This window comes from Coenobita brevimanus, chromosome 11 (assembly GCF_032717465.1).
Source record: "Coenobita brevimanus isolate Jiangsu-jjx chromosome 11, ASM3271746v2, whole genome shotgun sequence".
NCBI lineage: Eukaryota > Metazoa > Arthropoda > Malacostraca > Decapoda > Coenobitidae > Coenobita > Coenobita brevimanus.
Genome location: NC_136964.1, coordinates 11,293,762 through 11,307,509, shown reverse-complemented (window position 1 = coordinate 11,307,509; position 13,748 = coordinate 11,293,762). Strand labels below are relative to the sequence as shown.

The 13,748-nt window shown below is 40.0% G+C and overlaps 1 protein-coding gene across 1 annotated transcript; it reads right to left on the bottom strand.

Moving 5' to 3' along the window:
• Positions 1–2,393: 2,393 nt before the first annotated feature.
• LOC145412117 (endoplasmic reticulum-Golgi intermediate compartment protein 1-like) lies at positions 2,394–9,205 on the bottom strand. Its single transcript, XM_080282039.1, has 8 exons — positions 9,125–9,205; positions 8,148–8,282; positions 7,202–7,293; positions 6,885–7,013; positions 6,163–6,321; positions 5,860–5,960; positions 5,188–5,310; positions 2,394–4,416 (listed from the first exon to the last, which is right to left on the bottom strand). Exons 1-8 carry the CDS (start codon positions 9,151–9,153, stop codon positions 4,309–4,311), a joined length of 876 nt encoding a protein of 291 aa, XP_080138165.1. The 5' UTR covers positions 9,154–9,205; the 3' UTR covers positions 2,394–4,308.
• Positions 9,206–13,748: the final 4,543 nt, after the last annotated feature.

Here is a 13,748-nt window from a genome sequence, read left to right as displayed (position 1 = left end):
TGCAGTTATTTCCTTTAGCTCAGTGGCATAGTAAGACAATAATATGGCACTACATCATTTCCATTGCACCTCTTCATGACTAGTAGGCCTGTCATATTTCAACTTTGATCTATTGTTACAACTCTGCATTTAATGTGGGGAGGGCAGTTTTGGGCCAAGTCAGAGAAAATAGCACATAGTTTGACCAAGAAGCAAAAAATTAATGGTCACACCTGGTTGAAGCACCTTAATTCACTAACCCCTGGCACCTTAAAAACTGTGTGAAGGGAGAATAAAGCTAATTCACTATACCAATACACAGCATAAAAGTCTACCCTGATATCTCCCCTCATACATCAGAGACCTGTCCCAGAGAGGCCAAAGGACCCAAGCCAGAGAGCAAAAAGTATATTAAATAAACAAATAAAATATATTCTATCAAAGTTCAGTTTATTGAACTGGCATAAAGTTACAAGTACGGTGTATCAAACGATGCTGCAGATTTTCTTAACTATATTCCAAAACCCGTTAATTAAATAAAAAAAATATGCATTGTAACATACACAAATGTGTGGAAGCCTAATGTTTTTTTTCTCAACTACTCTGAATTTTGGCTGAGACTAAGAACCTTGTGCATTACTCTGGTTGATTCTACTTATTCTATTAGCAGTGACGGATCATCACATTTGAACATGAACCCAATGGACTGCAGGCTTAAGTTGTCCTCATTCTGCAGTCCACTGTCCTTCTGGGGGACAGGGAAGGAGCTGAGGGACTTTAGTACAACTGGTAGCTCCACCTGACGGTCATATCGGTGCCCACTACATGAAAGCATCCCTCTCCTTATAATCTACCTCTGATACCAACTATCTATCTATCTATAGCCCGACGCCCTAATCCCACAAAGGGTGGCCACAGACAAAACGCCTCCAAGTCGCTCTGTCACCCACCATTTGACTACCCTCCCTCCCTCATATACCTCTCAACTCCATCCCTACACCTCATCCTCGGTCTACCAACTGATTTTATTATGATGCATATGACTTACTTCTAACTGGTGTGAATGACTGAATTTTACCATTTATTATTCAACCCATCAAAGAAAAAATAATGGCTGCAATATAAAAATTTCAAATTTCTTTATAATACCATTTAAATTAACCATTATCCATTATAAATGGGTAATACTCTCACAGTTGCATATTCTCCAGTATTTTACTCCAGTTAATCCCAGACAGTTATATTCATTAGAGACAGGGATGATACTATTACCACTAACCTTCTCAGGGTCAGGATAACTCTCATATTCATGCAAATGCAAGACATTCTGATTCAGCAAAGAGAGAGTTGTATAAGACCGGCTAAGATATTCTATTAGGCGGCCATCCTTAGCCCTTTGACAGTCAGAATAACTTCAATACATGCCTGATGATTCTGTTTAGCCAAGAGTTCCATGGAAGGCAAGTTTAGTAAGATACTTGTGCAAATAAACTTATTAGTTCCTGCTATCAAACTCAAATATACAAAGGACAAAGAACCCCATAGTTATTTCTGTCCCTACTTATACTGATCTCACCTCCTATAACACCAACAGCCATTTATTTGGCTTTAACACAAATATCACTACCATCACCAACATCATTTTTCCCACCTAAAAAAAAAAAAAAAAAAAAAAAAAAAAAAAAAAAGACATGCTTGGGGTGAAAGTTATTCACTGAGGACAGAGTCTCACTTAGGTATTTTCTGGTTACTGTCAGATGGTTTTCTTCAGCTGTACGACAATTCCCATCCTCTAAAAACTGTTAACCTCTTCAATCCTGTGATGTGTTTGTTTTATTTTTGCTATCTACAGATGGTATGATTCAGGTTTTGTAGATTTCTCATAGTAAATGAAGCCTACATCTAACCTATCCACTTCAAAATCTCTCTCCAATGCTGAATTAATTAGTTTGAAGACAGCATGAATGAAATGACAAATGCCACTGGACTGAAGACTTAACCTTGTGGAAGGCAAGGCCTTACTTACAAGTTGTTGCTTAACCCCACTCTGTCTGGCTGAGCAGACCCATCAACCATATGTAAGCAACTGCTTCTGTAGGACCATCCTACAGGTGCAGTACGGTGCACACACTGTGCAAAGAATCAGCACCCCTCTGTGGCACACAGCACCTAACCAGGGTTGGATCCAGGTCCTTCCCAATATTGAGAAACAGTAAAATATGATGAGGTGTGGCTCCCATGTGTACACCACAGCTGCTCCACCCAGGGTGCACAGTTCCACCAAATGTAGGCTCCTCTACAGCAGGTACAGTACTGTATTCCCCCAGCCAACATACTATGGTAGCCTGTCATCAAGGGAACAGCCCCAGATCTTTCAACCAGAAATCAGTGTGCTAGGTTAAGATGGTTCCAGATCTATGAACATCACTTTAATAATCATTTCACAGATCCACTACAATATCTGAGAGCAACAAGTGTAAAAAAATATCTTCTACACCAAGTTACACAACTTTGATTAGCTAATGAAACTGACAAATGGTTAATAAATAATAATGCATGAGGTAAGACGCAACCAGGAGGACACAAAAGCAGACAACATATTACAAGACCAAAGTGGAAGGAGAACCACTGGGGAATGAAAAAAAGTGGCATTTCATTTCGCAAAAGACCAGCATAGCAAGAAAGACATTTTAATGGAATGCCTGACCAGAATAAAATTAAGAAGTTTTGCTTTATGTTAATCTTAATTAGGGATGCAAGCATCACTCTTGCAAGAAAATGTAGAAAATGGTAACAGCCAATCCCTCATACTGTAAATGTTCTTTTGGTGGTGTCAGGGGGCCCAGGGCCCTGGCAGCATTTCATGATGAAAAACTTCCTGCCACCTCTTAATTTGAACCATGGTGCATTAGTAGATGCTTTTCTCTTGTCTGAGTGTTTTACCACTGTACCAAAGAGGCACCTTTGTATGGACTGATTTTATAATGTGACCAACATACAGTAAATCTTTATAAACAACTATTAACCTAACTCATTTATGAATATATAAATTTCAAAACTTCAGGAAACCTGAAACACCACTTAAGATGAGTAATCTTCTAGGGTAACTAAAATATTAAGGCCTCTATGCAACACTAAATAATCTCTTTGGTTGCTGCTGTAATGCTACTCTATTTTATATAATGTAATGATGATGAATTTAGATCATAGTTTCTTGAGACCATTGTATCATTACTTATCCCAATACTATCTTTCAGTACCGGGTAAACTGAACATACCCTAAGTCACAACACTGAGATTTTGTCTAATATTCTGTATAATACTTGTAATGTTCTATATCCCTAAATATATAATTACTTCTTCCTTGGCCCACTTAGTAAGAATGTTCAATCAGTATCAAGTTTCCAAAGTATCCCAAGCATGATTATCAATGTGTATAAGTGTTGGAAATGGGAGAGTGTGGAAGAGTGTACATGCTACAGTAAGGCAAGTATGAGGACTGTAAGAAAATATAAAATGAGTGGGACAGCATAGAAAGTGTATGGAGTGTATGGGGAAAGTGTAATAATGGATGGCAGGTGGCGGAGACTGAAAGTGGAGAAACAAGAGAGAGAGGGAAGTGTCTAGAAGGGTTGGACAGGCCAGGGAGTGTATGACAAGCATGGAGCATGTGACAAGTATGTAAGCTTATGTAAAAGCATGACAGATGTGAAATATGAGAGAAAGTGTATGGTAAGCGTGGCGAGGAAAGGAAAGTTTGTTGGTGTTGTTGCTTTTGTGGCCCTAGGCTCATCTGACTGTGAACCTGGTGGACTGCAGGATGAAAATGTCCCTCTACTGCATGCCACCAGCATCCTTTCAGCAAACAGAGATGAAGCTGTGGGATGTTTGTATAGCTAGGCAATGGAGACCCTGGTTATATCAGTGCCACTACATGAAAGCATCCCTCTTCAGCGTGTGAAAATGTAAAGTGGGAAAGGGAATTAAGGCAGTATTAGACATATCTGAGGAAGTGACAGCAAAAGGAAAATAAGATCAATAGTATGTACACTATCTAAAATTCTCGACAGCACAGAAATAGATCAACAGTACTTTATGTAAAATTCTCAAGAGACTACTACCAAACTTGCATACGGTAAAAACACCTTAATAACATTTTACATTTCATTAAAAGCAAATAACAATATAAAAAGCCTAGCCTAAGTTATTCTGAAAAACTCAATAAAAACAGCAACAGTAGAAAATTAAATTATCTTTTTAAAAATCATATCACACAATTCTAAAAGCATTCAAGTCAAAGAAAAAAAAAATCTAGGTTATACTAATCTCTCAGCTCTGTTTTCCCAGCTCAAATTTCTTGAATAATTCTGAAGCTGTGAAGATGAATGAGTCAACAATCCCAGCAACGGTGAATGTTCCTCCCACAATGGCGCACACCTGGAAGAAATATCAAGAAAAATCATCCTCATCCTCTCAACCTTAATTTCTGAGATGAGGTGACGTATAATCCATCATCATCATCCTGACCCTTATTTGTACCTACCAATGGGGTTAGGTGGCACAGAAAACATGAAGGTGGAAGACATACTAATATTATGTCCACTTGTTGCTGTGTAACCCCTTCTTGGAAAACTGCCACTGGTTGAAAGGACCTTCACATGCTGGTTAATAATAAATACACATGTACCTTTTTCTTTTTTAATGCAGGAAGAAGGAACTAAAGACCAGAAGCCCATATGATTGCTCCCTCCAAGAAAAAATAAAAACAAAATAACAGAGAGCCAAATTCGAGACAGGGACAGGATCTCTAGACTGCAATAACACACTAAAAATGGCATCAACACAGTCAAAGAGTTTATTATCTGGTAAAATAAAGTTCCAATAAGGCAAGGTTAACTGGCTGTGGCAAGGATAAAGCAAAATTGATATCCTTATGTTGAAAAGTTAATAGCAAACATCCCCCCAAAAAAAATGGTGATGATATATTGACTGGCAGTACAGAAAGGGCTGTATTCTTATGTGGTTAGGAAGCTTTCAAACACCTCTTCCTTACCAGTTTATTTCTGATTCTAGTCTATTACTGTCAATAATAATATGATATAAGAAGAAAAAGGAGAATGTTAATCGGTAGTCTGGAATGTAAACAGCTAAGGAAGAGGTGTTTGGGGGTCTTCTTACCTGATGAAAATACATGCCCAGGATACTTACAGTCGTGATGAAGGTATAGAAGGGGGGTCGTTTCTCGTGGTACTTCACTGTGATGGGTGTCAGATCATACCGGAACCACAGCGCTGGAATCACTCGCCCACCATGACCGAATGACATGTAGCTCTGTGCAGAAATGTCAAGTTAAAGTCTGGACTGATTATTATAGCCCTGGCCCTCAATGCACCTACAGTGGCAATAAAGGACTGGATAATGGATGGATGGATGGATAGACATCATCACATCCAATTTATTCACATTACCACAAAGGGATATAGCTGAGCAAAGAACATCTGGATAATGAAATTCCCACCCTATAGATTCGTACACATTAAACCAATAAACTTCAGGGAATACTTGTCTACTTTACCGAGACTAAACAGAAGACATTTTTACCCTCTTATAGAAAACCTCCCAAGGTCAACGGGTTAGGAATTCATATATTCTAAGCTTTCGCTATGTACAAACAATTTTGGTAAGTAAATAACTAAATACTACCTGTACTTAACAGAACTTTCCTTGATCCTGTGATAAAACCTGATATTTATTCCTGGAAATAAAGAAATACTAGTGTCAACTCATACTGTACAGTACATGTCCTGAGATTTTTTAAAAATATGAAACTATGTGGTAAGCTAAAATTCTTTTCAGAGCATTTTATTGTGTATCACTTACTCTGTACGCATAGGTATACTGGTATGACAAGAGCTGCTTCCCACTGCGCTCTTCATACACCGTTGGTACCACTTTCATCACATAGTCATGCGAGTCCATAGCTGAAAAAATAATAAATATAATAAAACCAAATAAAATAACATACCAAATCCGAATATGAAGCAAAAATAAAGCCCTAACCGTACGGGATTATGGCGTCTGGCAATAGATAGATAGATAGAACAGATAGGTAATTCCACAAGGTCTATAGAGTGACTTCTATGATGCCTGGCAGTAGAGAGAAGGGAGGGTGACTCATCTTACCATTGCCATCCAGTTTGGAATGCCCGTGCAGAGGGTTGAACGTTCCAGGAACTGCGGGGTTATCAATTTTGCTGCCAAAGCGCACCTCATGGATGATGTGGGCAAAGTCAATGCTGGCTGGCTGTTTCTCTGCTGAATGGGTTGATACATGGAAGTTTCCTGAAAATATATACAGCAGTGATTTATTATTCATCCGGGATTCAACTGTGCACTGCCTCTAAGCACAAGTGGTCACAGCTATGCTACTGGTACCTAGTTCGGAAATTACACTTGGTTGGCAGTGAGATGAGAGGACAGCTGCTGTCATGAGATACCAGTGTGTATTTCTCTTGGCTGTGGAGGGGGAAATATGACGTACAGTTGTCATAGGCACGGCCTGAACTGTGACTTGCATTTCCTCGTGAATGTGGCAGGATTGTGGCTTGCACTCCATGAGTTATGGCATGGGTGATCAGCTACTCTCCCTTGAATGGCATCATATAAGCAATAAACCCCAACTAACCACCATGAGTCACAACTGGTTTGAATGTCTTGACCTATTAAAACACCAGACATCCATTTGGTCATATGGATAACAACCAACGTAGTAAATGGCTTCCTAGGTTAAAATACGCTATCTGGCTTACAACTCAGTAGCACTACATTAATTGAGTGGATGGCAGCTGCCCCAACTACCACATTTTAAAATATTCAAAACATAAAACACAAAACTCTGAACACACCTGGTACTTTGTTAATAAGGAAGTTGGCTTCAAAAAGGCATCCCTCCTCACCAATGGGATTTTTGACTGTGTTCTCCACAAAGCCCACCTCGTGACGCCCTAGATCGTCCTGTATATCCAGCCCAACATCTGTGCAAGGTATAAATAAATATATACATAATAAATAAATAAATAATTATGGTAATAATAATCATCATCATCATCACCATTATCATCCAAACTACAATCTGAGATCATTATCATCATCATCATCACCCTGACTCCTCCCTCCCCCTTTCTCCTACAAACACCCTCTCTTTCTCTCTCACAAGACTTACATTCACATTTGATGCGAGGCAGAGTTATTTTGATGTACACTGGAATTCTCTCCGATGATTCCCCAGGGTTGTCCACATACAACTCCGACACACTGAAAGGTACATAAAAAATTAGACTACAGTGTACCGTTAATCCAATCTGTTCACTTCAGTAGAGGAGTGAAAATGATAATGTATATGGCAGTTAGTGCAAATTTTTTATATGAAACTGATCACATGCTGGTACTGGTACATCTGAAACAATCAATATTTCCTCTTTTTATAGCTGGAGAGGGATGCCTTCATGTGGTGACACTGACAACCAGGTGACTTCACTACCCGGTTATACAAACGTCCCTCAACTCCCTACCTATCCCCCAAAAGGAGAATGATGGACTGCACAAGGTAAATGTTGCCAAGAGATCACTGGGTTAACATTTCAGATTAATCTTGGGCTACAACTACTGTGCTACCACCACTACTACTACTTCGGCTGCTCACAGTATGTACCTTGTAAACCTACTGACGAGTTAAAACCACGACATTCCCATAATTTAATATTCTCGAAAAATACCGTACAGTATTCTTCTTCTCATAACACCAGGTGGTTTTCCTTGGCTTCTACCAATGGCTACTGGGGGAGCTCTGAGTGATCTTTTAGAGGAAACTGTTAACTCACCCCAACAGATGACAGCAGCTAATAATAATAAATAATAATAATAATAATAATAATAATGTAATAATACCTAGTGAACTGCTGGTTGAAGCTGCCATTCCCCCTTTGTCTACCATCCACCTTTCATGGGATGGGAAATGAGGGGCAGATATATAAATGAGTGATGGAGTACCACTGTTGTATTGATGCCACCACAGGAAGTGTCCTCCCTTCAATACACTAAATACTGTACTATTACATAACAAGAACAATAAATAATAATAATAATAATAATAATACAACTATACTAACACATCGCCAGAGAGGAAGTGGATGAGCTCTGATGTGAAGAGTAGCAGCATAAACAACACACAGACGATGCTGATGATGGCGCCTGTTAGTGTGGGCTGGGTTAGGTCCTTTGGCACTTTTCTATAGATGTCGAACCTGGGGATGAAATTAGTAACAGTTTATTGTTTGTGGTGCTATTTATTATCCTGACTTTATCGCATAATACCAGTACTGTACCTATTAGAAGGAGATAAGGATAATAAAGAAGTTGGCTCTCCCCTGCCCTCCAAAACCTCCAGCCAAAGCCGGCAGGAAAAAGTAAGAAGGGACACCATGCAGTATAGAAAAACTTGCATGGACATTTGATAGGAAAGTGCAAAAGGAGAAAAGAGACTATCATAGTGTAACCTGAAAAGAAATTGTGACTCTTCTCTCCTATACCCAGTTTAATAACTTCCTTACTCACTTTCGCACGTCAAAGTTGAAGATGTCGAATGCCTGAAAAAAAAAACATATCGCTGAGCCCGACCCTACAAAACACCAGTACAAAGAAGTACACTATCTTTAACTGCTAATTCAGCGTACATACACACCTATCTTCATCACAAAGTATATTTATCTATAACATATCCACTAAACCTCACCTCCTAACATCAAAACTGGAAAAAAACCCATACCGAAAGGTGCCAGAAATCTATCTTCGAGTCCTATCCCATACCGGTAGAAGGAAGAACAATATTTAAACACCTCCCACTGCCATCCTAGATTTTCCCCTTCATTCTAAAATATCTTCTGCTAAAATACACTCACCTGACTCACCGCCTGACGTCAAAAGCTAAGAATCCCATGATGAAGGATGCTGAGAAACCACCTGTCAAAGTCCCACTATATGGAACACCGGTAAAAGGATGTAATTATTTTAACAAAGCTCACAGCCTCCTCACGTCTTTATCTTCACCTTACTCTCTCTCAGACCAAATTATATCCTCAAGACTCACCTCCTGACGTCAAAATTAAAAAAACCCATGATGAAGGGCTGTCAGCTGTATTTACTTCCCCTGCCACGGCAACACTCCCGCGGCCACCACGTGTCCCGACTCATGCACGCGCCCTATTGTTTACATAATAATAAGTTTAATATACACCCAAATACATTCATAATACAACCAATATCTTTCAAAAACTACGATATTAGCTTAAATAGTGGTGAAACGTGTGGTTTAATTGTGATATATGAAAATTAGCGTGTTTTAAGTACTCTGAATTAAAATGGAGTGTTCAAACAAACCAAACTTTTGTCACGGCGCCTTCCTATTGGCTGATGTCATTGGGGCAGAACTATAGAGCGATAAATAAAACTCTTTTTACTGTATGGTAAGTTTTTCGTAACTCTTATCGTTAAATGGTAACTTTTGCCTCCATATACCTATATTTCTACGAGTATTAACATATTTCTATTTGCTGCTGGGGCAAAACTGGAGCGAAAAACATGGTACCTTCAGGAAATGGTTCACAAAACAGTATTATTAACATGTTTCCAAGCATAATAAGCCTTCATGCTGAGCCATAATCAGTAAGACAATAACTTCTTTTGCTAAATGGTAACTTTTCCCCAAACATCACCACCTCCCTCGGGTAGCCTACTTCCATATTTTTCGTTTTGGTAAGATAAAAGGTAACGCTTATCAGTAAGTTATTGTTGCACCTGGTGTGATTCTAACAAGGCCACTGATAATTTCCATGCATATTATTAGCCTCACTATTTGTTGGTCGTGGGAAAGAACTAGAATGATAATGGTAACTATTTCCGCACAATGAGGATCTTTCTAGGCTTCGTAGCTCATTTTCTCGAGCGATTTATTATCCTTCTTGCTGCCCTGCTTCTCTTGCACTATTGCTTATATGTCGACATAATCTGCATCAATAACATACGTGATGATATCGAAGAGTAACATCACTCTCTCGGGGGTGTTGATATTAACCTGTATTTTCGGTAATATATAAGGCCTCTTACACCTACTTTAGCTATTCGTTTTGCATACCGTAATCCACTTTAACATTCCCTCCTATGCACAGGCTATCTTTTTAATACTGATAGCATGCAGCAAAAACATTCATGATTCTAAGCTGTTATGTGCGGAATATATCGCTAATAATGAGTATTTACGACGTCTCAAAAGCCACGGAATATAACCAATGTTAACTTTTAGCCTCTTAACACCAATAATCTCCCTGCGGTGTTAACATAAATCCATGCAAATTAATGCTTTTAAATCAATGGGAGTTGAGAAATGTCCGCGTCAAATTTTACTGGTATATTAATGATCTGTCTGGCTTCTAAAAGGCTGCGATCATTTTGTGTCGCTGCGGTAATATTTTCCGGCCGATGGAGGATTTCGAGGCCACAGATAAATAGAAAGAAATGTGTTATGTGGAGAAAGGAAGAGGGAAGGAGAGAGAGAGGAAGGAAGGAGGGAAGGAGAGAGGGAGGGAGGAAGGAAAGAGAGAGAAAGATGTTGAGAAAAGTGAGGAGGAAGGAAGGAAGGAAGGGAAAGGATGTGGGAGTTGAGAGGGCGGGATGTGACGAAATTCATGTAAGATTCTCGTCAATATAACGACTTAATATTACGCTTATTTACGTCAGTCTCCCCCTCCTACAACCCCTCTCTCTCTCCATCCCACACCTATTTTCTCCCTGGCTCTCCTTCCCTTTCTCCATCGCTCAACATACCCTCCTCCTTCTCTTCTTCCTCCTCTCTTTCCCTCTTCCTTTTCCTCTCACATCCTTCCTTCTCTCTCCCTATTTCATCCCCTCCTCCTCTTCTTCCTCCTCTCTTTCCCTTTTCTTTTTCCTCTCACATCCTTCCTTCTTTCTCTCTCTCTCTTCCATCCCCTCTTCCTTCCTCTCTCTTTCCCACCGCCTTCTCCTCTCACATCGTCTCCCTTCTTTCCTTCCTCACTCTTCTAACATCCCCTCTTCCCTCCCTCCTCCCCTCACCCTCCCCCCCTCTTCCTTTCCACGCCCCCCTCCTGTCTCTTCCTATATAAGTAAATGGAAAAGTCGTGTTCTCTCTCCACGTATGTACGCCCGTTTTGCGCCAGCCTGGGCGACTTTGGAAGACACTGCGCTTAAATTTGAACTTTTGGGGGCGATTGTGATGATGATTGGAGGTGTATTGGGCGATTTTTTGTTTTGGATAAGGTATTCATATAAAACAGCAAAAATACATGGCGTATGGCTGGTGTATGGCCCAGTATTCCTCACCCTCCCACTCCCCCAAGGCAATGTGAAGCCAAAGCTGATAAGCACCTCCACCTGATCTGCCTGTTACCGTGTGTGTGTGTGTGTGTGTGTGTGTGTGTGTGTGTGTGTGTGTTCTTAATTGTTTTTACCTAATTGTATCTTTACAGGAATGAGTCAAGCTCGTACTGTCCCGTGTATTAAACCATTTTTATCATACATATCCTTAAATTTATGAATAGTTTTGGCACACACTATTTAATTCGGTAGTGCATTCCACTGATCAACTGCCCTATTTGGGAAACAGAATTTCCTTAAGTCTTTAACGCCTTTTTTTTTTAAATGTTTTTTCCAGTGACCTCTTCCTGATGCATCCTCATAGTATATATATTCATTTATTTCTATTTTCTCTTTCCTTGAGATGCATATATATAGCATAATCATGTCTCCTCTTTTCCTTCTCTAAGTTTTTCTAGTCTTTCTTCGTAGATTAGATCCCTTTAAGCTTGGTACCCATCACGAAGCTGACCTTTGTGCTTTTTCAATCTTATCTATGTGTTTTTTTGAGATGAAGATTCCAGATTACTGATCTCTGTGTGTGTGTGTGTGTGTGTGTGTGTGTGTGTGTGTGTGTGTGTGTGTGTGTGTGTGTGTACTGTAGTAAGAGGCGGGTCAGAAACTCATACCTCAAATGAGAGCGGGTCAGAGGGAGGCGCCTGTTAAGACATTGACAATGAGGTGATAACCGCGGCTCAGGGAAGGGTAGGGCCCGTAGGGGGTAAGAGAACGAGTGGAGACACTGTGGACTTATCTGGCTGAGAGAGAGAGAGAGAGAGAGAGAGAGAGAGAGAGAGAGAGAGAGAGAGAGAGAGAGAGAGAGAGAGAGAGAGAGATTTACTGAGCAGTGTCCCCCATGCTGTGAGAAAACAACAGTATGCTTGCAGTATACTGTATACAGGTCAAATAGTTGGTACGCCTCGTTTCTGTAAGTACGCTGCATTACACTACCGCTTATATCTTAGCAGCATAAGTATTCATAATTATTCCATGGACCAATATGGTATACATTCGTAGTGGTTACAGAGATCTGCACTTGCAAAAATACGGACATGTTACCTACACATATATATGCACATGCACACCCGCATGCATACATGCATGCTCATATTACACTCACGCAAAAATACACATACATGTACAGTAAACTAACTTACAGTTCCATACATATGTATACATATGCATGAACATAGAAGTACAGTACATATGTACATCCATCATAATTATATAATAATTATACACGTACAGTACACAGTACATTTATACAGACATAGCTGAAATATGTTTGACTTTATACATACACAAATACATGCACACACAGATGGGTGCATCCAAGCATGGGGCTACATGCACACACATACACACGATATATACATGAATGAATAGGTTAACATACAGATTACAAATTACGTAGTTTGCTATCACACACATGTTCATACAAAATAAACTGCAGCAGCACAGAAATGACTACATGGACTGTTGATCAGCATTGTCGTGCAATCGTACCGACATGCTGGTACAGTTACACAGTGCAAAAGAATGTACACTAGGATCAGGGAAGATCAATGTCGTGAGTTTCTTTGTGCAGTTGGTGACTGGGAACTGATCCCGTGAGAAAGAACAGGAAAAGGAAGGGAGGGATTGAAAAAGGTGCAGCAGGAATAATGGGTGAGGAGGGGACGAGGCGCCTGTGAAGGAATTATATGACATATGGGAGAAAAGTAAGATGTTGTGATGAGAGAGAGAGAGAGAGAGAGAGAGAGAGAGAGAGAGAGAGAGAGAGAGAGAGAGAGAGAGAGAGACCACAATTAACTTGTCACAGTAAACTTTAGCGTACAGGAGCAACAATTTATATTTTATAAGAATTTCAGGGGCTCTCGAGATAGGGTATCCGGCCTGGCTGTGCGTGTCATTTGCCACACTGTTTCTAAATTCATCAGTACTTGGAGGGTGCACAATGGAGAGAGAGAGAGAGAGAGAGAGAGAGAGAGAGAGAGAGAGAGAGAGAGAGTTGGAGGTATGTGCGTGGATTATTTCGTGGTTTATTATTATTATTATTATTATTATTATTATTATTATTATTGCCATATTCTAGTGTATTTTCTTGCTGCAATTCAGCATTCCTCATGACTTTTTTTTTTTTTTTTTAAATCAGGCAGTTGTGTCCAGACGATTTTTCTGACACACACACACACACACACACACACACACACACACACACACACACACACACACACACACACACACACACACTATCTGTGAACGTTGTCGCTTCTGACCACCAGCCTCCCCCGCCCCCATCCTCACACTCTGGCGTCAGTCCC